The sequence below is a fragment of the Coccomyxa subellipsoidea genome (assembly GCF_000258705.1).
Source record: "Coccomyxa subellipsoidea C-169, whole genome shotgun sequence".
In the NCBI taxonomy this organism is placed as follows: Eukaryota; Viridiplantae; Chlorophyta; class Trebouxiophyceae; family Coccomyxaceae; genus Coccomyxa; species Coccomyxa subellipsoidea.
In genome coordinates this window covers 1,263,369-1,290,137 of record NW_005178036.1, presented here as the reverse complement: position 1 = coordinate 1,290,137, position 26,769 = coordinate 1,263,369, and the positions used below count along the sequence as shown (strand labels likewise).

The 26,769-nt window shown below is 50.8% G+C and overlaps 7 protein-coding genes across 7 annotated transcripts; 6 read left to right on the top strand and 1 right to left on the bottom strand.

The window, feature by feature from the left end:
• Nucleotides 1–2,723: 2,723 nt before the first annotated feature.
• Nucleotides 2,724–3,669, top strand: COCSUDRAFT_53400 (DUF1715-domain-containing protein). The gene is made up of 4 exons (XM_005648077.1): nt 2,724–2,911; nt 3,017–3,116; nt 3,219–3,326; nt 3,453–3,669. Exons 1-4 carry the CDS (start codon nt 2,838–2,840, stop codon nt 3,588–3,590), a joined length of 420 nt encoding a protein of 139 aa, XP_005648134.1. The 5' UTR covers nt 2,724–2,837; the 3' UTR covers nt 3,591–3,669.
• Nucleotides 3,670–6,576: 2,907 nt separating this feature from the next.
• On the top strand, nt 6,577–8,521 carry COCSUDRAFT_36506 (Mov34-domain-containing protein; the record flags this gene model as incomplete). The annotated part of the gene is made up of 6 exons (XM_005648076.1): nt 6,577–6,731; nt 6,864–7,077; nt 7,241–7,438; nt 7,692–7,926; nt 8,127–8,293; nt 8,441–8,521. The coding sequence occupies 6 exons, from the start codon at nt 6,577–6,579 to the stop codon at nt 8,519–8,521; spliced, it is 1,050 nt and encodes a 349-aa protein (XP_005648133.1).
• A 1,534-nt stretch (nt 8,522–10,055) lies between these two features.
• Nucleotides 10,056–12,404, top strand: COCSUDRAFT_53399 (hypothetical protein). Its single transcript, XM_005648075.1, has 6 exons — nt 10,056–10,327; nt 10,609–10,774; nt 11,042–11,159; nt 11,380–11,474; nt 11,611–11,761; nt 11,986–12,404. The coding sequence occupies exons 1-6, from the start codon at nt 10,111–10,113 to the stop codon at nt 12,085–12,087; spliced, it is 849 nt and encodes a 282-aa protein (XP_005648132.1). The 5' UTR covers nt 10,056–10,110; the 3' UTR covers nt 12,088–12,404.
• A 626-nt stretch (nt 12,405–13,030) lies between these two features.
• On the top strand, nt 13,031–16,593 carry COCSUDRAFT_15496 (peptidase M18, aminopeptidase I; the record flags this gene model as incomplete). Its single annotated transcript, XM_005648074.1, has 10 exons — nt 13,031–13,124; nt 13,408–13,594; nt 13,738–13,903; nt 14,159–14,281; nt 14,465–14,603; nt 14,782–14,955; nt 15,256–15,399; nt 15,580–15,688; nt 15,876–16,008; nt 16,414–16,593. The coding sequence occupies 10 exons, from the start codon at nt 13,031–13,033 to the stop codon at nt 16,591–16,593; spliced, it is 1,449 nt and encodes a 482-aa protein (XP_005648131.1).
• A 224-nt stretch (nt 16,594–16,817) lies between these two features.
• On the bottom strand, nt 16,818–18,386 carry COCSUDRAFT_53398 (hypothetical protein). Its single transcript, XM_005648073.1, has 4 exons — nt 18,172–18,386; nt 17,959–18,010; nt 17,693–17,812; nt 16,818–17,576 (listed from the first exon to the last, which is right to left on the bottom strand). The coding sequence occupies exons 1-4, from the start codon at nt 18,286–18,288 to the stop codon at nt 17,437–17,439; spliced, it is 429 nt and encodes a 142-aa protein (XP_005648130.1). The 5' UTR covers nt 18,289–18,386; the 3' UTR covers nt 16,818–17,436.
• A 401-nt stretch (nt 18,387–18,787) lies between these two features.
• Nucleotides 18,788–19,972, top strand: COCSUDRAFT_83690 (hypothetical protein; the record flags this gene model as incomplete). Its single annotated transcript, XM_005648302.1, has 4 exons — nt 18,788–18,804; nt 19,079–19,240; nt 19,476–19,590; nt 19,763–19,972. The coding sequence occupies 4 exons, from the start codon at nt 18,788–18,790 to the stop codon at nt 19,970–19,972; spliced, it is 504 nt and encodes a 167-aa protein (XP_005648359.1).
• Nucleotides 19,973–22,076: 2,104 nt separating this feature from the next.
• On the top strand, nt 22,077–25,134 carry COCSUDRAFT_65999 (hypothetical protein). The gene is made up of 7 exons (XM_005648072.1): nt 22,077–22,415; nt 22,666–22,806; nt 22,966–23,036; nt 23,226–23,333; nt 23,530–23,593; nt 23,745–23,860; nt 24,196–25,134. Exons 1-7 carry the CDS (start codon nt 22,115–22,117, stop codon nt 24,358–24,360), a joined length of 966 nt encoding a protein of 321 aa, XP_005648129.1. The 5' UTR covers nt 22,077–22,114; the 3' UTR covers nt 24,361–25,134.
• The last annotated feature ends 1,635 nt before the right edge of the window (nt 25,135–26,769 follow it).

The window sequence follows — 26,769 nt, the reverse complement described above, 5'->3', positions numbered from 1 at the left end:
TTCTGCATGCAATAGGCCCACGATGTCAGTCAGACTCGCAGTCAGGAGATTTTTGTGTCTTCCTGCGTTGAAGCAAGGCGGCACTTGGAAGTCAGGAGCTCAGATCACCTTCTAGTAGGTCACTGTAGGCCGCAATGGTCTGAGCCGTCGCGCAGCTGTTGGTATTCAGGTCAGTCTTAAGCTTTTTCACATACTCAATGCGCTTGGACAGCAGAGCTTCCACGTACTGGGTATCTCGTTTAGGTACAGTGGCCATCAAACCACTGACGCTCTTCTATGCTCTCTCATAGACGTCCTCCCCCTTTGTGACATGAATTGGGATAGCCAAACAGTATTCTTAGAAACAAAAATGTCTTCCCAAGTGTGCAACTCCAGTCAGGGTCGAGGTGCACCCTACACCAATACTAGATCATGCGCACCCAGAAATCAATATTTTGCGATCGCATACACGATCATCGAAGAAGTCAGCTTTCCTGGATTGCTGGATTTCTCCCTTTCAGTTTGACTGGTCAATTACTCGTTTTTTACTGACGGAAGTAGACTCCTTCCAATTGTTTCACTTGGATCCTGCCATCATTGCCTTAAAATAGCCATGCCCCCTGAGAAATTTGCTTGGATCTGCACTCGATTTCCACTCATATTGGAGTTGAGTAGTGGAACAGTCGACATCACTCACCCTCCCAGCAACCGGACAATTGTCCTACCGTGCCACAGGAAGGTATGTGATGAACAGCACCGAGGGCCCCGGGCCAGGGGCGAGCGGAAAATGTGCAGGGATGCATCAGGAGTGCGGCACCATGCATGCAGCACCATAACCTGTGTGGCAGGCAATCGCAGGGAGGAAGGTGCCACCTTCAGCATTACACATTAAGGATTACACTGTGGACCAACGTTGGCCGCACCGTGCGTGACATGTGTGATACATTTGAGATTTCCGGAGCTGCCCACAATTACTGGGTGTTGCCAATTGGCAAATCAGCTCCTGCCAGACTACATATCCAGTGGATAGATTCCACAATTGTGGCAGCACCATGGCAGCCTCAAAGAGGTGCAAGCATGCAGGATGATGCCGCATCACGGCCAAGCTCGACACCCGCATAATTGTAAGAGGGCTATCTTGAAAGTCGGACTGCGCTCGCATGCAATTGCAAAAAGTGCCCAAGACCAATACTGCAACCACGATCAACTGTAGAGGCATCTAATAGGCTGCCTGTAAGCCAGCTCAGCTCAGGACTCCTCCAAAGTTCTTACGATTGGATTCACTTCCGCTGCATGCATTCTCACCGCCTTTTCCCGATATACCTGCCCACTAGGAACCCCACTAGGCCACAGGCTGCACTGCTGGCCAACACTGTCAACGCCACATTCCGCCTGACCTGCTCGTACTCAGCTTGAAAAGGCTCTGTCAACCCCTGTGAGGCCAAAACAACAGTCATCAAGCAACCACCACAGCCGCAAATACGCGAATGGCAAGGAGGCAAAGTCAACAGAAGTACTGCATGCAGCAATGCTGCCTCTTGCATAGATAACTTGAGAGCCTACCGCTACAAAGGGGTCCAGCACAGGAAGGAGGAGTGGGTCAACATCGCCCAAGCGATCAGACTTTAGCTGATCTCCATCATCATCATCCTCAAAAGTGACACTTCCTGCCCCAGAACCAGATGGTGTGAGAAACAATCACATGCAGGCGATACACCCAGCTCTTCTTAAATCATAAACATGGGGATCTGCCATCACCTGGAGATTCGCTGGGGACCAGAAAGGCAGTAAGCAGCTGCTGTCCAACCCTGTGATGAAGAATCTTCTCAGTATAGTGCAATAAGAATGCCTCCTAATAAATGAGATGTGCGACAGATTGAGATTGCATGGTAACATGGATTGCGTACAGGTGTACCTACCTTCTGCCTCGTTGATGCAAGTATGGGGCTATGTCTGCGCACTGTACACAGTACTCTGCATAGAGCCGGTCTCGTATTTGTGTGTCAATTGCGGACAGCTGGTCTGTAGCATCAGTCAAACGCAGGCTTGCCAGGTAGGACCAAGCTGACATGCTGCTGTCATCCTGCTCCTGCTCACATGCGGACGTCACTTCTTGCACAGGACACCTCTCCAACCCTTGTCTTCAGGACGTGCCAAGCGACATCACCAAAGTAAGGACGTGGAGCAAAAGAATACAGTTGCTTGCAAAGAGAGCATGAGAGGGAGATCGCACTGGTGAAGCAGGACTGCTGGAGGCATGGACGATGGGCATGCGAACTCTCTGAAGCACGAAAGATGGACAGGAAGCAGCTGACTGGCGGGCAGTCCACCCCCCAGCATCCTGACTGAACATATTTGGTCTCACTCACAACGTGGAGGGTTGGCCATGCAGGCTGTAACACTCCATTTAAAATATAATAGTGAACATAGATGCAATCGGTCAACTCGAGTTCATATATCTCGCATAGCCTAGTACGGTATGCCTAGCTAAGTGACTGCCAGATCGTGCAAAAGTTGGACACTGCGGATCTCTGGACTTCGATTTCCAGCAATGCCTTGGAATTCGTGGTGCTAGACACCAAGTAATTTGCATTAGGAGACTTGAGCTAGAACATTGTAATGCAGCCCAGCTCGGTAGCTGCTTCTCAGCTGCTGGTATGACTCATCACCTCAATCCTGTCATGCTTCGATCTCCTCAGGATGGAAGGAAGGAAGGAAGTGCTCATCGCGCTCTGTTTGTCCTATTTAGCACATTTTCAGCGAGAAAAGAATGTGATGCACTGTGAGTAGGTATTTGTTTGTGTAGACGATGAGGCTGCCATGTTGATGGCCTCACATACTTGGAGGTCCCACCAACAATGAGCGACTTGTTCGATGCCTGCCTTGACTTGGAATCAACTCATATTGAAGAAGGCTACGAAGAGGGCAAGAAGTAAATATTGACTTGCAGATCAAAGTGTGAGATCTACGGGCCTCAATTCCATGATGTCGCTTCAACCACAGGCATCAGGTCTCAAAACTTTATTTATGGTCTCAGGGATGGGAAAGCGGCAGGACTCAAGGAGGGAAGAGAGTTAGGCGAGCTGAAGGGCTGTGAAATCGGCTCAGAAGTGGGCTTCTATGCGGGATTCTGTGAGGTGAGTTCATTTCCAACCTGCTCCACACATCTCAGCAGAGAGAGCAGTTGTCATCTCAACGGCCAAAGATACTTATCTGCCCAGCACGAGATGGCTGTGCAGGCATTGAGGGAACTCCACAAAGAGCAGCCAGCTCTACTAGACAAGGCGGAGAAGCAGGTAACGAGTATGGAGGAATTGACCAAGAACTTTCCCTTGAATGATCCCAAGGTGAGGCGGCCTAGCGAGATGCATTGCACACATCTTGTGCACAAAAATCAGATCCCGCGATTTTTTTGAGAGCTCCTCTGCTTCCAGGATCCGTTGCTGAGATGGCTGTGTGACTTCTTGGTGCAGGATGAGAAAATGCAGGACATGATGGTTGAGCTCAGAGGAAAATTCAAAACAGTCTGCGCCAAACTCGGATTGTCAGAAAGATTGCAGATTGCGCAAGCCCCCGAGCAGACCACCGTGAAGTCCTCCCTAGACTTCTAGGAGCAAAGTTTTTGCGATTGAGAAGTTCCTTATATAAGGAGGATTTTACACAATCTGTCCGCTGTAAACACTACTGATGGACGCCCTAGATACAATAGCAGGGCCCTTCCTGCAGGAATCCACAAATTACAACATTAACTGCAAAAGATAGTCTACACAAATGTGACAGACCTGCTCTGCATGCCTGCACGCGCCATATTCATTTCACCCAGCGCCTGTCTATGCAAATATATATGTACAAGGGCACATCAGGGCACATCATGCCTGGTATCAGGCTCACAAAACAAAGTACAACTTCGATTGCACAGCAGAAACAGAGCAACATCTGAGGATCCCCTAGAGGGGCGCTTTCCCAGCACTTCAAGCTGCAGTGGCAGGCTCCTCGCTGAGATCAAACTCCTCCTCAGCAGCATCCTCCAGTGCGACTGCCTCCTTGCCTTTCTCGTACATCTCGTTGATGTCAATTTCTCCAGTGAGCTTGGCACGAGTCTTCGCCTCAATCTCCCTGCCACAGCCGAAGGCTACCGTGAGTCACTTCAGTTTACACAATTGCTCGAAACCCCGGCACAATCACAACGCTCGCCTGCCACACATTCAGCATAATCCCATAAGGAGTCTTGTGCAGGGCTTGTGAGGGGCGCACAATGCGACGGATGCTTTCTCTGTGAGTTCGGCCAGGGTCTTGTCGCGGCCCTGTGCCAGCTTCTCCTCCCCGTAGTAGTACCAGGACCCCTTCTTGGTCACGATGCCCACCGCCTCTGCTGCATCCAGCAGGCAGCCCAGCCCAGAGATCCCAGTGCCAAACATGATGTCAAACTCCGCAATCTTGTAGGGAGGAGCCACCTTGTTCTTCACCACCTGCATTGCAACAACACATCAAATCCCTAAATCCTGACCACCCCAGAACGTTGCAAATAGATCGAACACTGTGCTGCAAATATTGGGCAGAGATGCTCACCTTGGCCTTCACACGGATGCCTGAGCTCTCTCCCTTTGAGTTCTCGTGCGTCATCTTTCGCCTGACTTCCAAGCGCACAGATGCGTAGAATTTGAGCGCATTGCCGCCAGATGTCACCTCTGGGTTTCCATAGATGACTCCGATCTGCAAACGCCAAATTACTCAAATTGGCAGAATCAGAATAAAAGACCACAACAACGTTTGCAGTAATTGGCGATCTGTTGAGTCACCAGCTGATCTAAAATACCTTGTGCCGCAGCTGATTGAGGAAGATGACTGTGCAGTTGCACTTTGATGCATTCCCAGCAATCTTTCTGAGTGCCTGGCTCATCAATCTTGCCTGTGCGCCAACTGCACCGGCACAGATACAGCCGTCAGAGGACAGGCATTTTTACTAGCAGGGCCACTGGAGAAAAAAGTGGTCTGTAGAGGATTGGCAAGGATACCCCACGCACCTTGAACAGCGCCAATCTCGCCTTCAATCTCTGCGCGGGGCACCAGTGCTGCGACAGAGTCTATCGCAATGATGTCCACAGCGTTCGAGCGCACCAGCTGATCCACCACTTCCAAGGCCATCTCACCATTGTCAGGTTGACAGAGCAGGATCTTCTCGACATCCAGGCCCATGTTCTGCAATGATCAGCACACAACAGGAACCCTTGATAATTCATGTCCTGAGATAATTTGACAGAATAGCTTTCCTGCAGGCAAAGCTCACCTTGGAATATGTAGAATCAAACGCGTGCTCCGCGTCGATGAGTGCTGCTGTGCCACCAGCCTTCTGAACCTCCGCCATGGCATGCAGGGCCAGGGTGGTCTTCCCGCTGCTCTCTGGTCCGTACACCTGTGAGTGTAGGACATGCGTTGTAGAAAATTGTGCTAGCAGCATAATCTGGAGCACTTTGCACACGAGAATGCAGCAAAACGATCACCTCGATGATCCTTCCCTTTGGGAATCCACCGCCGAGGGCAATGTCCAAGGTTAAAGCACCACTGGGAATGGTTTCCCTGCGGCAGGTAATCATGCCTTAGAAATACAGGTAAGCAATTCCGGAAATGCTTCCTTTGATCCATGTGGTAATCATATGGTCTAAGAGCAGCGACCCGATAGGAGTCGCTTACACTTTTTGTGCAGTGCCGCCCAGCTTCATGATGCTCCCTTTGCCAAAGCGTTGGTTGACCTCCTTGAGAACCGAATCCAGGGCATTTGCCTGTAAGCAGAATATTCTACTGATGGACAACTCTCAGTGCAAAGAAGCTATGGGAAACTGGGCAATTTTGCTCGGGGAGGCGATCATGAGCTGCAAAGTATGCAAAAGAGAATGATCACCTTTGCGGCAACATCATTGTCGACTGTATCTGCTTTGGATGCTGCTGCCCGAACCATCATCATCGCTCTTCCAGAGGTGGAGCAGGGCACGACAGGTTGTCTCTGAGAAAGCAAGATCCTACCCAAGCAGCTGCATGATCGCCTAAGACTCATGTTTGCAGATATCAACCCTGAACGCCCTGAAGCCTTTATATTGCAGCTAGGCAACTGCGCTGCAGAATGGACAAGCATGTCAGATCAGCACGCCACAAAGTTGATCTATCACGCGGCAGTAGTTTGCGACTTGACAGAAAATGTGGCGATTACTGTCGTCGTATACTACGCAAAGATAAAAACAATTGAGTTGGGAACCAGCGCTATCGAGCTTTTCAAGCCTCGGCAAATCTTGCGTAGCATATGCACGCCATGAAAGTCGACGGCGTTGGCTGGCTTTTTGTTTTGTTAGATCTGTGGGATTTCATTCCAAAAAACAATCCAAGAGAGTGCAAGAAGCCGTTCATTGAGACATTTGAGGTTGCTTAATCCCATAGAAGCGTTGTCCTGAGCTTGAAGTCAAGGTATCTAAACTGCTGTGTGCTTTTCACAAGGGGCGATCGAGAACACTGAACAAGTTGATTTCTACGAATCTCAATTTCCACATGCAAGCTGTCTAAAAAGTATCCTGAATCAGTGCATAAGTCTTCCCGCTAGGCAGCCCTATGGCAGGCAGCAGCCCTGCGCAGAAGCGATGGGAATTGGAGAATAGCATCCAGAATATTGAGGGATCCGATGCATATTACGTGTACGATGGTGCAGAGCAGCAGGCACTGCAACATCAGAAACCTTGGACGAAAGATCCACACTACTTCAAGCAGTGCGTCTCAGATCACAGATGCTGCTGGCAAATTCTTGCAGCATCATCGCAAATGAATGCGTCTCTGTACATGCTTCACTTCTCTAGCATGCTTCTGTGTATTTTGGCAACAGCCTTTTCGTTTGCCTGCAGTGTTCGGATATCTGCACTAGCACTGCTGAAAATGGCCATGCACGCCAAGTCTGGCGGAAACCTGGAGATCATGGGCATGCTGTATGGCAAAATCCAGGACGATGCTTTCATCGTGGTCGACGCGTTTGCATTGCCAGTGGAAGGCACAGAGACCCGAGTGAACGCTCAGGCTGAAGCCTATGAGTTCATGGTGGATTTCAATGAGAGCACTAAGGTGTGCCCTCCTGCATCGCCATTCCAACCCATTGTAGCATCATACATCAAGCTGGACATATTGCCCTCGACCAACGCCATTGTGCAAAACATCGGAGTATTCTGTGCCAGATTCCTTGATCATGTGGTCACATGCAGATGACTCAACATCCATGGCTTTGCAGGTGGTGGGGCGCTTGGAGAACATGGTGGGCTGGTATCACAGCCACCCGGGGTACGGCTGCTGGCTGTCCGGCATAGATGTGTCCACCCAGTCAATCCAGCAGCAGTACCAGGAGCCCTTCCTGGCCATCGTCGTCGACCCTCACCGCACCATCGCAGCTGGCAAGGTCGAGATCGGCGCGTTCCGCACATACCCAGAGGTGCGCTTCACAGTGGTTGTGCCAGGCTGTACACTGCTGTGCCTCAGTTGATGCAAGCATGATGCATGCCTGCAAGCCTGGCTTGCTTCAAATGAGGCCTGCTGCTGCAGACACACTGCATGCTGTGACTGCTTTCTTGCAGATGCAGCTGTGCACTTGTCATGATGAAGGTTGTTGAAGCTTATCTGTTGGGCGTCAACATCATGCAAATTTACTTGAGAGAGAGTGCTCACAGCATTTTTCAATGGTGCAGCACTACAAGCCGCCGGATGAGCCGCCGTCAGAGTACCAGACGATCCCGCTGAGCAAGATCGAGGACTTTGGCGTGCACTGCAAGTCCTACTACAGCCTCGACATCACGTTCTTCAAGTCCAGCATTGACGCCGGCCTGCTCGACCTGCTCTGGGCCAAGTACTGGGTCAACACTCTGGCATCCTCCCCGCTCTTGTCCACCCGCGACCTCACCGCTGGCCAGATCAAGGACATTGGTGAGCTACAGATATCCCCTGGTCATGAGGACTACTAGTTCTAGGGGACAAGGGACTGGTGCTTGCTGACAGTGACACCAGCCAGTCAGCCCAGTAGCAGGTTCCGGGGTATTGTCTTGCGTGTGGTGTGGAGAGATGTTTGCAGCTATGAAAGTTGAGGGTTAAATTTGAGACGTGACAGAGGGTGCTGCACGGTGCAGCGGAGAAGCTGGAAGCGTGTGAGGGCCAGGTGGCACAAGGTGGCGCAAGGTCGCGCTTCTCTGGCACGAGCGACAAGAAGCAGACGGCGGCTGACCAGCAGCTGCACAAGATCTGCTGCGACGCGAACAAGCTTGCCCTGGAGCACATCAAGGGTGTCAGCGCACAGGCACGCACTGGAATCCTGCTTAGCACTTCCTTAGATTGCCGCAATTGCCATGATAAATCTGGGATGCCCGTTTCTGGGTGGAGCTGCAATGCATGAATATGTAATGACGCTGGCTGATTGATGACCTCATTTTATGTTGACCAGCAGGTTGTCAAGGACATCCTGTTCAACCGCACTATCACGCCGAGCACGCAACCCACACCACAAGCTACCCCCATGGAGTCCTAGCTCGAGCCCAAACTCAGCCTGGCAGGCAGGCTGATGTACAAAATGCTGTACGAAATGCCATTTCCTTGAATTCAATTCATACGAAAGCTTCACAATCCGAAAGGTTCCTTTATGCGGCTGATGTAGAGAATTTGCATTGTGCACAAGCATATACAGCTGCTCCTCTGCCAGTCACAGGAATGGGGTGTCATATGAAGTGCCATGTAGTGTCCAGTGTGTGCCATGCAAGGGATCCTACTTGCCAGGTTTGAGATGAAGTGCAAGCTTACAGTAATGTACTATGAATGCTTGTCTGTATGTTTCGGCAACGAAAGGCTCTTTGCTAACATACTTGCCAGTTGCTGCTCCGTTGCGTGCAGAGCACTCTCGAGAACGCTTGATATCCTTTGCTCAAACCAATCAAGCTTCTCCTCGAGGACCTTTGTCACCGCTGCATCAAGGGACTTAAGGTCCAGATATTCTCCTGCAGCAGTGCTTCTGCTCGCAGTCGGGATATCCGGTCTCTGCCTGTCGTGCCGGTGGGATGGACCACCCTGAATGCACAACTCGGTTGTTTCAAGATATTTGTGTATGGTCGCAAGCCATTTCTGAAGGCTGGTTCAGGAGCAGGAACACACCTGAAGGGCTGCTTGTGCGATGGAGGAAAAGAACTTCCTGCGAGGATCGCTGTCTGCAGGGCCACCATCAGCTGTATACGAGCGCAGAAGCTCGTGCACTTCTTCCATCTGGGTGGATGGCATAGCACCCGTGTCACTGCGCCCTGGGCTGCCTCTGTCTGCTAATGGAAGCAGGGACAACCCATACAGATGAAACTCGTCCTTCGGATTCAAGGAGAACATGCCCAGCATCATCGCTGTCTGTCGTCCCTATGGGCAACAGTATGCTCAATGAATTCAGAACTTGCCTACAAGCATTAATGCATGCAAAGACACCTTGATGGATATCTTTCTCACCAATGTCTTCAGGGACAGAATATAGCGGTCTCCAGATCCACGTCCTGTCACTGATGAACAGTAGGTTGCCTCGCCACTTTCACTAATTGTGAAGAGCTCGCAGCTGCGTGCGTTGCTGATAATCTGGATCTCATGCACGGCTTGCTGCAGCTGCAGGGTGAGCTTGCATCTCTGCCCTTGGTCATTCTTTGGTTGCAAATATTTGGCAGGACTGGTGGATGCTGAAAGGTCAACAGGCTTTCTCGTGACCAAAGACGTGAGATCTACTGACCCTTCCTGCTCCCAATTGATTTCTAGGGCATCAGATGACATACAGGCGGTGTATACTATCTCTTCGCGACAGTCCTTACTCTGTAGATCACTTGAGCAGGTTTCTTGAGGTCTACACCGAATGGTGAAAATTCTGCTCGTACGACATCAATTATGTGCTATAATTCTGTGTAGAGATTTACAGGCAAACGATAACTCACATGTCATGTCTTGGTCAAGGATGGACAGGGCATGATGACAAAGCCTGACAAAGCCTGACGAGGACGACCGAGGCTTGCTCCAAGGAAGGCTTCACATTCTCCTAAGTGTCGCGATCGTCAGTTCATCACAAGCGGCCTGCTAAATGCATCTCAACTAATAAGCCGAATGATCACAAGACTTTCACTTGCAATGGGTCTCGGACCGTGTAGCCAGCAAGCACGATTTGGATCCCTGACGTGTTCGAGTGCAATTCGCCCTCAAAACTGCCTCAAGATGCATCGCATGAAAAGCTTGTCAATCAGGCATCTCGCTGCGCCCCACAATGTACGATGCATGGCCTCGTCGAGGAACAACGAGGAGAAGAGCTGGTCAGAGATTGCAAGTAAGTTGACTTGGTCTGTGAACAATAATGAATGTGTTGCTTCATGAGAGATTTTTAAATTTAAATTGAAGTGTGATATGAGTGAATCCATTCCAGCGTCTAGTCAGAACATCCTCCATTACTATGATTACTAGTACACCTGCATCATCTAGAAGCGGTGTATCCTTCAGTCAGGCACAAGCAATTGAGACGCATTTGGCTACTTTGACAGTATCCATCTGGGGTCTTCCAAGATGTGTTTGGCCAACAAGAGGCTGATGCCATACTTATTGGTTGTGCAGAGGACGCAGCGGAGCTGGCCGCATCTGCAGTAAGCAAAGTGGGCAAGTCCATCAGCAGTGCAGTGCGATCTCTTGTGCCGCAGGAGCAGCAACAAAAGCAGCAGCCATTGCGGCCCCAGCGCAGCTACGGTCGCTCAGAGGGCGACTATGGCAAGCTCAATCCATGGTGAGTATCTGCATTTCCATCACATGGGCCCCTTGCTATTCTTTAGTCCGCCCAATCTAGAGGAGCGCCAGAGGAAATGTGTCCCATGCTTGTTATGGCCTGCCCAGATGCAAATCGAGCCGCAAAAACAGGGGCTGGGGCTCCAAAACAACAGCAAATGCACAGATAGATGAAGACTAGAGACTTGAAAAATATTTAAGCAAGTGCCTGTGTGTGGGCCACTCTAATTCGTCAGACTTGGCGCCAGTGATGGTGAACATTTGGCAGGGAAAGGGAGCGAGGCAGCCTTGGCATGGGGGACGGCCTGGTCGGTGGTCTGCTGGGCCGCGCCGCAGGGGCCATGCTTGGTGGCGCCATGCGGCAGCTGCAGAACCAACAGGAGCAGGTGTGCACTCAATTTGGTTCCTCAAGGGGCCTCCCCTGTTGCTAAACACACCACAGGCCTCCTCTGTCCTCCCACCAGGATCATGGCAGAGACATGTTGCAAGTATGAATATGGATGCAACCTGCCTGGCGCGGGTGCATGTGTGGGGTGTCACTCTGGGAATGACATTGTGGGGGTTGACCAGGGATGGAATGACAGCATGTTGCATGTCTGCTTGCAGGCAGAGGCCCTGCGGGAGCACGCATTGAGGGTGATGCAGTCCGACAGCCGGCTGAGGTCGCGCCTGGGTGGCAGCATATCGCCAGCACCTGGCGGGTGACCATCCCCCCTCACAGCAGGGCTCTTTTGCGCCTTATCATATTTTTTCATTGTATCTCTTCTGTCGCGTTTATGCGTCACCACAGCCAAAAATGGCTGGTGCTTGTGCTAAGATTGACCTGCTGTGTTGCAGATCATCAACGTCGACGTCTTCGCAGTATATTAACGGCCGGTCCACAACCACGACTACGTTGCAATTCTTCGTCAGGAGTTCATCTGGTCAACAGGGCCTTGCCAGCGTGCAGCAGACCGTGGGCGACACCGGCTCAGATGTTATTATTAAGGTAACACAACAAACTCACCTACTGCCACACAAAGCTTTGCAGGACTTGCTGGATGATTAATACTTGACCGTTTTCATGATTTTCTCCTGTTTTGAAGCTTCGAGCTTGTTGCATGATGTGCACTCGCGAGGCAGCCTTTTCTGCTATCTTCTGGCGCTCGAAAGTTTGCATTCTTCTTTCTCCAATATCATGTTGTCAAATGACCTCCCTATGTGCCTGTGCAGGTCCAATTGCCCAATGGCCAAGTCATTCAAGTGGATGGGAGCGGCAGCGATGGGGTGGTGGGTGGGGATGTCATCGATGTTGAGGTCAGGGACGTGCGATGATCTCAAGGCTGCCTTCACAGAGGCGGGCTTTGAAGCATGTTTTCATCCGTGTTGACACCATGATGGCAGGCAGAATATTCATGAGCTGGCAGTCAAAGTTACACTCAAATTCTGGTTCTCAAACTCACTGTCAGGGGAGGATTAAAGTTATATCAAAGTTATAGGACTTGTCCTTCCAAGCCGCTTGGGCAGCCTAATGTGACAGCCTAGTTTGACAATCATATGACATGCATCATGCTGGCTCATCAAGCCTAGAGGAAAATCGGCGTTGGCGCCCTTTCAGGTTGAAGGTCCCACCTGTGCAAAATCTGAGCGCATATATATATATAGGAGCTCTCATAAGGGCGGTTGAAATCACAAGTCGGTCATTCATCAGTCTCAATGCCACCATATGATGCCGCATATGCACACTATGATAGCCTATATAGCCTATATATGGCTATGTACTATAGTATACATGCGGCATGCAGTGCAGCTACCCTGGTCCAGCTGGGCCATTTGTGGGGAGACAATGTGAAGTACCTTGTTCAAATTGCCACAGGTGCATGTTCTTCTCACACGCAAAAGCAAGGAATGTCCTTCGAGACCGTCAGTGACTGGGATTGCTGTTCAGCTTGTCCTGACTAGGCAACCTTGGCCTCCTTCCACTCATGTCATGTCAACATGCTCCTCCTCATGATGAAGTCACATTTGTCGTTTCGTCCCGATTCCCTATTTTTCTTTGATGATACCAGTTTGCAAAATATTTGGCAGCTTCCGTCTGCAGATCGAAAGGGGATCTGGCCTGCTGAGCTCGTGCCCTTTGCAGAATTCTCATATTTATAGTTCTGCAAATACGCGTCAGCGCTCGTCCTTACCAGAGAAGAAAGTGATTGTGAAGGCTAGCAACGTTGGCGGAACGGAAAGCAGCGCTACGGCATCTGCCAACACCGTAAGCAGCCTGATGAAGAACCAGCCTGATGCCACTGTGGACATCAATATTGCCAAGGCTCTGCTAGATTACATAAATGCATCCTGGACGCCATATCATGCAGTAGGTGCGACATGTGACAGGATTTCTACATCCTCCAATGGATCGTCTCGGTCTCTCTGCTTCAATATGGGGCGTACTGGTTGGATGTTCCAACCTTTGCACTTGGTCTTCAATGTGATCAGCTCTTCTTATTTGTTTCTGTTCCTTTGCCAAGTGACAATGAATGGGAACATAGCACTTGATAGAAGCCAATCACACGATTTTTATGCTCCGTGGTAGCTCCAAGCCCTCAGCTGTTCAAGGTAGATAAATTTGTGGTTCTTCAGCTCATCTGATTTGGGGAACAGAGGAAGCCAGTCGGCGCCTGCATGCGGCCGGATTTGAGAAGCTGTCTGAGCGCCAGCCCTGGCACGGCCTAAAAAAGGGCGGCCGCTACTACTTCACGCGCAATGCATCAACAATTGTCGCCTTTGCAGTGGGCGGCAAGTATGAGGCTGGCAACGGCTTCCATATGGTTGGCGCGCACACAGACAGGTGCAGCCCTCACTCCTGGTGACCCAATGAAGCGATGCCACTAACATGCACATGCATGTCTGTCTGAGCTTATGCCCAAACAAGCTGCATACCTCATGTATTTGGCTTCCAGATGACCTACTTTTCGTTTGTGTGGCTTGCAGCCCGTGCCTGAAGTTGAAGCCCCACTCCAAGGGAGTCAAGGCTGGGTTTCTGACGGTGAACGTGGAGCCGTATGGGGGCGGCTTGTGGCACACATGGTTCGACCGCGACCTGTCTGTTGCCGGCCGCGTCCTTGTCCGCGAACAGGACCGCCTGGTGCAGAAACTGGTGGGACATACAACACCTTGGGCTGCAATTTTTTGCAAAAATCCATCCGTCATTTGCGAAGTAAAGAGAGCATGCGCTGTTATTGATTGCTCCAGGGCAAAATTGTGGCAACCCGTCTCTGATGGAAGCACTGCATCCCTCCGTCTGACTCTCATATGCAGGGAGCGCCCAACGATTCACATGCTCTGTGCAGGCTTTGAACTCTTGAAAAGGTGAAGCTACAAGTTGACAATGCTCATGTGTGCTATGGTGCAGGTCAAGGTTGCAAGGCCCATCATGCGCATTCCGATGTTGGCCATCCATCTGTACCGCGAGATTGGCGAGCAGGGGTTCAAGCCAAACAAGCAAAACCATGTCGTGCCAGTGCTCGCCACCGCTGTCAAAGCCGCTGCCACCGGTGGCGGCAAGGACATCCCAGGTGCAACCAAGGACGAGGCAGCCGAAGCCAGTGAGACCAATGCAGAGGCAGATGCAACAAAAGCTCGGGTGTGTGGAGTGCTGCACTTGTGCTGCCTTCCTGTGAACCGGCCTGCAGGACATCAAGTTGCATGATATCTTGAGCTGCTGCAGGAGAAGAAGAGCAGTGAGCCACACCACCCTGCGCTCCTGCGCTTACTGGCCAACGAGCTCAAATGCAGCACCAGCGACATTGTGGATTTTGAGCTCAACGTCTGCGACACACAGCCTGGCGTCATCGGCGGTGAGCCCTGCATCCTTCCGCAATCATCACCCATTCTCAGACTTCACCTTCCAGACTTTACCTTTGTTTGATCTGTGCTTTTTGTTCACATCCCCTTCTCCCCGGTGTACGCTCTTCCCTGTGTCTGCTAGTGATGTGCGGTGTCTATGCGCATGTCAAGTTTCTATATTGCTTGTAGGGCTGGAGGATGAGTTCCTGTTTGTGGGCCGGCTGGACAATCTGGCCATGAGCTACCTGAGCCTGCGCGCGCTCATTGACAGCACCTTTGGTACGGATGCACTGGCCGAAGAGACCGCGATCAAGGCAGTTGCTCTTTTTGACCACGAGGAGGTCGGCTCCGCATCTGCACAAGGTCTGCGCCTGGCTCTTTGTGGCATCCTCAAACATGCGCCTGTTGACAATGCCTAGCACATGAGTTGCTGCTATTGATCTCCTTCTAAGGATCTGTTACCAACCTGCTACGAGAATATACTGCATGGCTGGAGAAATGTATTTGTCTGGTCATTAGTGATCAGAAGACCTCTACGTGGGGCACCCTATCAGAGCATGCACAGCAAAGATGTGTAAAAGACAGGCGAAAGTGGCACACTACAGCTGGGAAAATGCTTGCTTGAATTTAATGCCGAATGCTTATGAGAGCTGTCACTTGCAGGTGCTGGTGGGCCAGTGATGCGTGACACCATCACGAGGGTGTCTCAGGCTTTCTCGGAGGGGGCGGTTGATGCGCCAGTGCGCGCCATCCAGAACTCCTTCTTAGTCAGCGCTGACATGGCGCATGCGCTGCACCCCAACTACGGTCAGCACCCTCCTTGGACGAAGCAGATGGCTGTGAGCTCAATTGATGACTCTGGGGCGAGCAGGGTGATCAACATGGCTTACCTGGGTTTGGTGTGGGGGCAGCGAGGCCCCACTCCTGTGCTGTATTGAGTAATTGTTTATAAGATGACACTGAGGCTGTATGTGGGTGACACTGCAGCGGACAAGCACGAGCCGGATCACAAGCCGCAGTTCCACAAGGGCTTGGTCCTCAAGCACAACGTGCACCAGCGATATGCGACCAACGCTGTGTCTGCCACCCTCTTCAGGTGCCCCTCATCCTCTCTTGCGTGCTTCCTCCAGCAATCGCATGATGTTTGTCAGACGTCCATGCACCTCTTCACCTAGCAGGAGACTCCAGATTTACTGTCAATTCAGAGTCCCCTGCAAGAGGATGGTTATATAGCAGTGTGGCAGGAGAGAACGAGCTGGTGTTGTGTGAGCGTGTGTGTGCAGGGAGCTGGCAAAGCGGCGGGGCATTCCCACGCAGGAGTTCTGTGTGCGCTCTGACATGGCGTGCGGGTCCACCATCGGGCCCATCCTGGCCTCTGGCCTCGGCTGTCGCACTGTCGATGTCGGCGCACCCCAGGTGAGTCACTTGACTCCTCCCAGCACCACAGCAGGGACCGCGCCTTCTCGATGCATGACTTTCTCTATCAAAGCTGGACATGTCTACTATTGAACGTTTTCCAGCCCTTACGGACTAGGTACGTCAAGCAACCTCTGAATTATTGCTCTCCAGTTTTCTTGATTCTTGCGCTTCCTCCACCAGCCATAATGCATGCCCAATAGCATCAATGCCATCTCTAACATAGTCTGGACATCACGCACGCAATTGTGATGCCCATGCAAGCCCTTTCTTCCTGGGCATGCTATGCTTGTGGGATGTTCTGGACAAATGCCTTATAATATGTCCAGCACAAGAGCTGTTAAAGGGTTTTCTGCCGTTCCTGCCAAGGGGCTATTGCACAGATGTGGCTTTGCTGCCGTGCAGCTATCCATGCACAGCATCCGGGAGATGTGTGCAGTGGACGACATGTCCCACACCTACAACCACTTCTGCGCATTCTTCAAGGACTTCTCTGCTCTGGATGCCAGCATCGATGTGGATGACCTGCCGCTCCCAAACATTGAGGGCACAATCACAGATGTGCCCTGTAACCATATGCACTGAGATGTAGCTCAAATTCTTGCAAGTTTTTCAGTTGCCTTGCGGAGATGTAGCTCAATGGCATGCTGATGTGAACTAACTTTACAATGCCTGGTCTTGACACCCAGATGCTTGCCATGTAAAGTATGTATCATTGCGACTTAACTTGGATCAAGCTTGGATCGTATGCTGAGCAACTATCGCTCCGTGTGTTTGCTATCTTCAAAGCCCAGCACTGCAGCGGTGTATACATTGGGAGTTCCTTACACGACCCAGCCTTACTGTTGACATCATCATAACCTTTAATGATATTCTGGACGGACTAGTTGACTAGCATTGTAGTTTACTGAGAGTCTCGGACTGTACAGGTTCTAGACCAGGTACACAGTACCGTACTGTGTATAGTGACGATACATGGGGCAAGTTTGCTCTTACTTTAGAGCTGAAAGTTCTGCTGAAACTCTCAAAGACCGTCAAACACAGTTGCAGTAAATTAGCATAAAATCTCAGGGACACCCCCCATGACATTCATGAAAATTGAGGGCCCTGAGGAAGAAAAGCAATCGACTAAAACCTAGCTGAAAATTTGGTGGGCTTCTAACATTTCCCCGCCTGGATGTTCTGTACAGAACAGTACCCTTGAACAACATATCCTCAGGGGAATTTCATCTATTGATCTTTCCAACACACAGCACAGATGCGACAGGTTCATTGAGCTTGTTGGACAACAAGACAATTGCAGATCTGATCGGTGCTGCAGCAACTCAGACCTGCAGCGCTGCCAGCACAGCGACAAAATCATCAAGGACAGAGGCTTTCATATGTTCAGATGTTGTCTCGATTTACGCTGTCTTAATTCTGTCTTTCTCAAGTGGGAGCAGGCCCTGTTGAGGTTGCCGCTGAGCTGCTCATAAGCTCCACTTGAGGAGCAGCACATGGCGCTTTTGGCCCAACTGTCAAATTGGAGGGTGCGTTCAGCACATACTTTGGTAGCTCATACTTTCCTCCTGCATGCACAAGCCAGCTAAGCAACACCCTTTTGGCAGACTTCTCTTGATCGAAAAGCCATCTCACTGTCACTACTTCAGTACGATATGGACCGGAGAGGCTCTCGTTTCAGCACCTCTTTCGTCATAGCACACTGACATGTCATCCGAGGCAACCACAACTCCAGCACTATCGAGAATCAATTTGGCTGTCTGCAGGTCTGACTCGCACGCCGCCTTTAGCGCATCCCATATCACTGCAACAGGAAGGACAAAGCAGGAGCAGTGACAAGAATGATTTTAGCGCTTTTGCATGTGATACACTAGACATAGATGGCACAAAGCATCATGCAAGCTGTATTGCTGGAGCAAATAGATCAGGGGATGTGCAGGATTCACAGACCTCGATCGCCTCCATAGTGAGGCTGGGTATCCCAGAACTCCTCACGCTTAGCCTTCAACAGACAGTCTCAGTGTCATCACAAAGCCACTGTCTTGCAGCAAGATGGAAGATATCTACTAATGTGCTGAAGGGCGCTTGGAGAATATTGACCACCACAGGCTAGTAGTACAGGGTTTAGTATTGTTGAGCTAGACCTCAGTGATATAGTCATACCTGTAAGTCAGACTCTGTACAAGGCTCCTCTGACTTCCAAACAGGCCTTTTGAATTTCTTGCTTTTCCCAACATGTTCTGGCAGGTCATCAAACAGTTTCGAGCAGAAACAACCCATCAAGAACTTGTGCACTCAAAGCAACATCCCGACAACATACAAGGACCTCATCGAGAGCAGAAATGCTTGAGCACAACTTCTCAAGCCTTAGTTTGTTTACAGCATTCCCAGCAATCTGCAGGAGACGAGCACAGGCCAAAACGTTCACAGCAAGTGTGCACGTGACAGGTGAAAGGCATTTTGACTCGAGCACTTGTTGTTCCAGATTTTGCGGATCAATTTTTCAATTCTTTTAGGTGAGGTTTGTTCATCTGCACCCTATTTTTACGATCCATCGATGTGATACTCCAAGAACGCAGCCGAGTTTTTGGTGCAGGGCTTTATCGTGACTGGTGACACGGCACGTTCGGCTGTGCTGGTGCTAGAATTAATACTTTTGAGTCCTTGATTTTCAAGGATAGATCATCAAGGCCTGGCATCATTCTTGGATGCGAGTGTGAGCAGAATTTTACCAAGCTGCACAATCTTGTGTTATACTTTCCTGCTCGAGGCATGCAAAATGATCTGCGTCTTTGAGTAAACTGATGGGTGCGGCAAATAGCAACCTTACGAGATGTCTGGAAGATGAGTATCACCGCTTGGTGAAGCAAGGGCGCGATTACCTTGTCCTGGATGAGGTCCTGGCCCTGCGCCTCCCCCCCTCCTCATGGGCTGTAGATCCGTCTCATCTCGGCGTACTATTTGCTCTAGACAGGTGACCGAAGCAGCAGAATCTCCCAGGCCAGCTCGCTTTCGAGATTCTTACCACCATTATTTCAAGTGCCCACAAGCCTTGAGTGTGCCTGTGCAGCAATCATGATGGCCGCTTCACACTGGAAGAGCTGCTGAGCTTCGTGGACCTTGCGCGACAGCGCTCGCGATGCTACCAGCCCTATGAGTTCCAGGCGCAGATGCAGGGCTACTGCACACTCCAGCTCTGGAAGGCCACCTCCCTCGCAGGGGGCCCTGCAGAGTTTGTGGACTGGTGCGAATCCTCCTGCAATCCCATCGCTGCAGGCATCCACTGACATTTCTTTTTTGGGGTACACATGTATCAGGAGAGATGTCAAGGGGGCTCTGTTGCCACCGCCAACGGCACATTGAGTCACATGTATCAGAGAAGACCTGAAGACCTGAGAAGAAGAAGAAGAAGAATGGCGCAGCCGTCAGCGCCACATGGAAAGCAACGCATGGTCATGTGCCTGCAGGGTGAGCCGGCTTCTCATGGAGAACATGCCGACCAGGCGTTTTGTGCAGTGTCCTGGGCAGGTCTACCTCAATCGTGACACCATCGAGACTCTCTACCACCTGCTCAGCGTCCAGGTCTGCATGCCACTTGCCCGAGACCGGATTCTGCATGTCAGCCATGCTCTACTTGCCAAGGGTGCACCACCATGCTGCTGCTGCCATGCCATGTTTAAAAAGAACATGTGCAATCATGCAGTAGATTGATCTTTCAAGCCTGCCGCTGAGCAATCAGTGTGGTATTGTGCAGGAGACGCAGGGCATGGATTTCCAGAGCTTTTTGGACCTGCTGCAGAGAGTGGGCGAGGAGCACGGCAGCATGGAGTTGGGCAGTGAGGAGCTGGATGACTGGCTGCCTCTGGCTGTCGTGCGCGACTTCATTGCAAGCCTCAACGCCGGCATGCTCAAAGTCATGGCAGACATCTACCCAGCCCACGAGCTGGCGGAGGTCCAGCTCTGACATGTATAGGTCTCTCTTGTCACATGATTTAGCGGTGAGCTCTAGTGTGCTGCAGTGCACCGCACTGAAATGAGTGTAAGTGGCAACTCTTCTGCAAGGACTTTGAAAACCACCTAGGGAATCTGTCTCACGGGATGCCAGCCGGCCAACTTGTTACATCAGAAGCTTCAAAAGTGTTGCCCTAGAAGCCACAATATTGCAACTGGAGTAGAGATACCAATGTCGTTCTGTTATCAACTTTCCTAAATGTATTTGTGAATAATCTGCGTTGCTTTGCGCTCATCATGACACCAGAAATGCGTTTGATCTCCGGTAGAAAGTCGATTCAATGACAGGACGATGCCCATGCTGCGGAGGGTGGACTGCTTGGGGAGCAGCGTATGAAAGCTGAGAGGCCGTCTTGTAAGTGCCGAAATGTCGATTGTGTGACAGAGCTGTTGGATTGCACGTGTCCTTCTTCAGCTTGCTGGACATTGCATTGTTGCGGTTCAAGTCATCAAAGAAAATCTGATGCACAAAATCAGCACATCAGAAGAATGTTAATCATTGGCTCAGCTCCGGTCTTGCACACATCTCGGCTCACATATGAGCGCATTGTTTCTACAATGCGAGTGCGACTCAATGCGAATGCAACTGCCTATCTGTGAATGCCAAGGATATAGGCAAGTATCCTCTGCTGGCTGGAGAATGCTGTACTTGATGGACAGCCTTGTGCAAGCAGGTATCAACTTGGAAGGCACATGAACTTGTATATTACCCTCCTGATGTGCAGGATGCTCAATTGAAGAAATTGGGTTGGAGGTAGTATTTACCAAATCAAACTGGAAGACCTCTCTTTGTGCCGTGCGCAGACCTTCTGTTTGTCCCACATCGCTCTCATGATTCATGTGATTCTGAAGCCCCCTTCTTGCATGCCTTTCTTCTTGCTGCATATTCATAAAGCGATAGAACAGTTAGGCCCCGGCTGGCCGGGGGGCGGTATAAATACTAAGCACTGTGCCCACGGTTGATTGGGTATTGCTTGGATCTGGCGAGTCCAACAAGGGGTAGGATTGGGGCAGTCTTTAACTGCAGCTTGTCTGCAGGACGTACCTTGCCTTTTGGCAGGAAAAGCATGTAAGAATAGTAATAGAACAGTAAGCAGGAGCTCCTAAATTGTCAAGTGAAAAAAGTTTCTGCTGGAATTCAGGCTGACAAGACGTTGTAAAACTGGATAGCAGATAGAATCACCTTTAGCAGATCTCTATATTGTTCTGTCCTGAACGTCGAAGTGAACTCATCCCTTCTGCTGTAATCACTAGTGAGGAAACCTTTGCCAAGCTTTTCAGGCTGAAGTTCAGCATACTTGATTCTGTCCACATATGGCAGATCCTGGAATCCAGGTTCTGAGCGAATGTTATGGCAACCCCCCTTGAAAGCATCTTGCAAGACATTAACAGCCAAATAGAGTACCTTCGAAACGTACAAGTGCTCCTTTTCAAAATAGGAAGCAGGCAACCGGCCCAACTTCGCGGGTTGGGTGTAAATTGGCTTGGCCTTTGCATCATCGCTTTCTGGTGCAGGAAACTTGAATGGAAGAGGGTTCCTGCACGCATCAACGGTCTTGGTGCACCAGGGTATTGATGATTTAGAAGCAACCCATAACCCTGATCTCAAACAGATGTCCAACGCGAACATCCACTTGCTTGCATGGCATTGGACACATCAAGGATCAAACGTGCGTCATATGAAATCTATGGATATGGACGCACTCTTCTGTTCCCACAGTGATGTAGCCTGTCTTCGAGAACACGCCCTTGCAGTGAGCCAGCAGTGCTGGCTCGTCTAATTTATTGTTATTCATGACGAATCTAGAATTCGTTTTCCAGCAGAAAACTGATTGCAACAATCAATCTATGAAGTATATGATCCATGATGTCATGTGCAACATCCAAATGATGGCAAGCTAAAAATAGAGTGAGTTTTTAGGACCTACTTATTGACGACCCTCGTTTTTCAGGGAATTTAGGTCATCATTTGCCGCTACTGATTCCCGCTCAGCGGCATTCATTCTTCTTCTTCTCTCTCGAACCAGCGTACTGCCCACCTCACACAATATTGTGGTGCAGTTCGTAGCAAGATGTCATAGTGTGCTGTCCGATCATGAGGTGCTCGGTCGAGCCGCTCGTGGCAAAGCGGGCTTTGCAAGCCCTCACACTTGTGTGCTTAGCAACCTTGAGCTTCTGTCAGTATGGATACAATGATGATCTGAATTACTATGATGATTATCAGCTGTACACAGCCGGTTATCATTATGACATGTATGATGAGTCAGACGACGGCTTCTATTACAACCAATACACAGGAGATTATGATGACGTCTATGGAGACTATTTCTTCGAGGATGCAGAGGAGACGGAGGTGGACTGCAGGATTGGCGCTGACAGCTCACCTGTGTTCAATGGTACGGGCCTTCAGAATTGGGTTTGCGCTCTTGTTGTCCCTGCCCCTCAACTACCTGAAACCCAGAGCTCCTATTCTTTCATTTCTGAATAGAGCTGTGAGACTGATCGTCAAACGAAACCTAGCTTCGCGGAGGACGTTGTTCAATGCAGACATTGCATGTTTGATGAGAACGACTGGTGAGTTGAGAAAGGGAGTGAGGGCATGGAAGATCTTATTTGGACTTGAGAAGAAGCTCCCTTGCCATGCAGGCACAAAGCCCTGCGATCTGAAGATCGAGGGAGCCGACAAGCTCTTAAGGAACCTTAGCGGCGGACTTGATGGCGTATATGCAGTGTGGTCCTGTGAAAATGGCAGGCCCCTGTACAAGCGGCAACAGAGTCCACCAGGCCGTAAGTGTCCTTGCTGTGGCCCTAAAGCAGGGGTGCACTGATGGGTCATTTTTGCAAGCGCATGCGGAGACATTGCAATCAGACTAGACGTGGCTGCTCCCAAGGTGGATGCCGTCGGTACTGGCTTTCACAACTGACCCAGATGCTGTGTGTCTGCAGAGGACCGTGTACTGTGGTACTCAGTTCAATACAGGGACTGGGATGTCACAAATGGTTCCGTGGCGCAAGAGGTGCGCTCTTTGCACTTATCAAAACTGTTCTATAGAATGGACACCTATTGTATACCTGCATCAGTGCTTCTGGCGCTTATCTTGAAGCCTGACAGCAGTATGAAATTTTCAAAATTGAGAATGTGTAGCAACTGAAGAGGGAACTCACAGCTCATGTGTCCAGCTCGACTGAACCTGTGGCATATGCAGGATGACATCCTCATGTTTGGAGGCAGCGGCGGCAGGGAGAGCCGCCCACAGTATGTGCAGAATGAGTGGAGCATTGCCACGGAGTTCCTCAAGGACTTCACTGGCGTGGTGTGCCTCACGGCTTTCAAGAATGCATTAGTTTATTTAAGTCATGCTTCTGGCCATGTGGGGAGAAGATTTAATGGGTTCCATGTCGGTATTGTCCATCTTCAGGACATCCCACTGCTGCAGGAAAACCCGCAACCCTCCTCTCAACGCTTGTTGCATCAGCCTCGACTGATGCACTGCATGTCTCTGTTCACAGGAGGAGTACAACCGCATTGATTTGACAGTGGTGTGCGCGGACGGAACACAGACTGAGCTTCCTGGTGAGAGCTTTGGCCTCTGCTGCATTGCAGTCGTCTCGCTCAAGTGGAATACTTGTGGCTACCCTTTTTATGCTTATGAGTGGTTGTCATGAATCATCCTTGAGAATAGATGAGAGTGAGTCGTGAATCAATTGTGTGTTTTGGGCTGCAGCGCTCCAGAAGTTTGGCAAGACGCCACTGCTGATGGACGACGAGATGGAGGCCCAGTACAAGATGGTGTACAACCGAGCCATGGCCAGGAACGATGCCAGCGCAGAGATCAATCTGGTGAGCCCCCAGTCATGTTCCCATCAAGCCCACCCTTTATTGCAGTCCCTGCACGTTCATCTGCCAGGGCTGCTGCCTTTGTTGTCCCTTGCCTTAAATTGGTGCTTAGCTGTCAGCGATATGCCGCCATGGCCATCGTAGCGCCAGTCAAGCTTTGCATGCATGTGCATTTCACAGTGGTGCCCAACACCTTAAATCCAAGGGATCAAAGCACTCGCTGTCCGGGGCACATCGTGTCTTTCTCCGGCACAGCTCTTCCACGTCATGTGTTCACTCGTTCAGACACATCGCGGTTGGAAGTTCTGTGTGTTAAGGCGGCGTCTGTGTGCGCGCAGGGCCTGGTGACACTGTTTGTGATGATTGGGCTGGGCATCGTGTTTGGGCTGCCCTACCTGGTGGCCCGCAACAGGCGCATGCGCAAGGAGCGAGGCAGCGCCTCTGCCCCCAGCGCGCTCTCCAATATCCTCGAGCTCACCCGCAAGCGCGGCCACGTCAACTGAGCCCCACTTGCTACTTAGCGCCTGCTCCCCCCGCCGTCATGCACAGCTCTGGCGGCTGCTGCAAGGGCCCTGGAAAGTGGAGAAGAGTGCCCTGGAAAGGAGAGCGCCGCTGGCAAGCTTCACGATAGAGGGGACAGGCGGCTTCTGGTGGTGATGGGCGCTGGCTAGACCATTTCTGGCCGTTGCCTTTTGCTGTAATTTCAAGGTCGTGTAAGCACTGTTCAGGGAAGATTGCTGGGCGGGTTTGCATGGGCTTGCGCCGTCCAGGAAGCCTCTCAGGCTTGCATACGCACAGTTAGCAGCTGCCGGACGGATCCATGTTTCTTTTGCTCCTGCAGCGTGAGCGATGCAGGCTGCGACATGCACTGCAGGGCCATGTGTCCTGTGTGGTAGCAATAGGGCCCACAGATGGCAAAGTGGCCAGTCGCTGTGTCACCCTGAACTGATACAGGACGGTGCTGGTCATGCATTAGGTGAAATCCAAAGGCAGCTGGCCTAGAGCTTGGCTGTCTTGCAATGCTGCTGTTGGTGGAATGGATTCATGGTACTGCAGCTTTGATGTGAGCCCAACACCAGCAAGTATTGACATCGATATATCTTCAGACAAGGCGCCAAGGCAAAGGAATCTTGTGATATCAACATCGTCCAAGCTTCTCAGATGTCATTATTATCAAAGGCTGCATCCCTGGCTTGGTGCTCAATGTCAGGTGTCGCATGGCTCTTAATTTTCAGTACAATAATTGTCTGATCAGGGTGAAGATGGCAAGAGGAGGCAGGAATTTGCAGGCACGGCCACCGTCTCTTCATGTATGAGGTTTCACACTTTGCCCATGGTCCATACCGGTGTATGCTGAATGGTATGAGCATGCTGAAATCTCACGGCGCCGGCGTTGGCAGCACGAAAGCACTGCTCAGATTCCCCTGATATGTGCTTTTCAAGGATGCATGAAGGGATAGAAGTATGGTGCTTGATTTGTGGAGTCATCGTGCAGGCACAGAGGACGGGTGCCATTCTAACCACAAGTCCATGGCTGCATGCAGACTCTGCATTGCACACCACTTGCAGATCACACACAAAGAAGAAGATTACACAATCCAATGGCACATACGAGAAAAGAGAACATGGTATCATCTGATGTTACTTTGTGGCTGTACAGTCCTAGCAGTCTTAAAGTAGTGTGACTCTATACCACTTCAAGAGCAGCAGTCAGAAGACAACTAGCACGACAACCACTGAACGGATCATGTCCTTGACGACTGCTGCTGGCAAAGGCAACGGTCCCTGCATCTCTAGCATTAACCCATTCTGACAAATGATTTCGGTGAAAGGCCACACACAGAACCTGAAAGCTTTCCATCGCCTCCTCACAATTGATGTGGCTATGCAGGCATCAGGGTCATCTCCATTCGATCATGTTGCCGTGAAATGCACCATAGATGATCTGGCCTTTGCACGACAAGGTGAAGACCTCGCAATGCAGACCCAGCAGCACTTGTCAGTTTAAACAAAAGGCATCTCCCCATGCCCTTCCCCTAAGTCACCCCCTACCTCTACACATGCCAATTACCACGCTAGCACACCCATGGTGCTAGCTTTTGAGCCACCAATCAGCCCGCTATCCTCAAGCTATAGCGAAAGTCTTGCGTGACACACTGTACAATGGAGGAAGGCCTTCAACATGTTCTGCCGCTGATACTCAGCGCTGTGCCTCGTGGTGTCAGACCCCCTGTTTCAGGCGCTCCGAAACTCTGAGCAGATGTGACAGGGAAACAGAACCCTGCCCTCTTCAGCAAATATAATCACGCATGCACAAAATTCTTCGATCCACGTAAAGATCCGGTCCGCGCAGGGCTGCCGCCGCTGGATGTGCATTCCAAATGACATCGCAACTCGCGTGCGTCGTCGCCCAAAACGCTCAAATGTAAAATCAAAAGGACTTTCTTATCTGTGGTTCCTTTATTTGGAACCTCGCAGCAGGAACACCAGCAGACGAGGGGTGCAACTGGAGCACCACCCATTGGAAATAAATGACGATCAATTCTAGAGAAGAATCACCACCCCTCACTTCTCAAACGCAAACCTACGGGTTCGGTCAACTTTGCAATGGCGACACAGTAAAGCGGGCGCGGCCCCCTCCTCTGAGATATGTCAGCTAAGAGCTTCATGAGTAGAAATCTGAGGAGGGGCGCCGGCCCACACAGTCGGCCAGAACTGAAAGCTGCACACTTCATCGTTTTGGGGTGCTTGGTGTCATGTCCGGCTCACATGCTCTGCGGGCGTCTGACAGATATCTGCTGCAGATGAGCACTCCCCTGCAGGAAGCAGGCCCATGACACCAAAGCAAAGACACCCTGCTGGTTCTCTATTAAAAAAAGCCGGGAAAAGGCGGCGCAGTGGTTCCTTGCCTG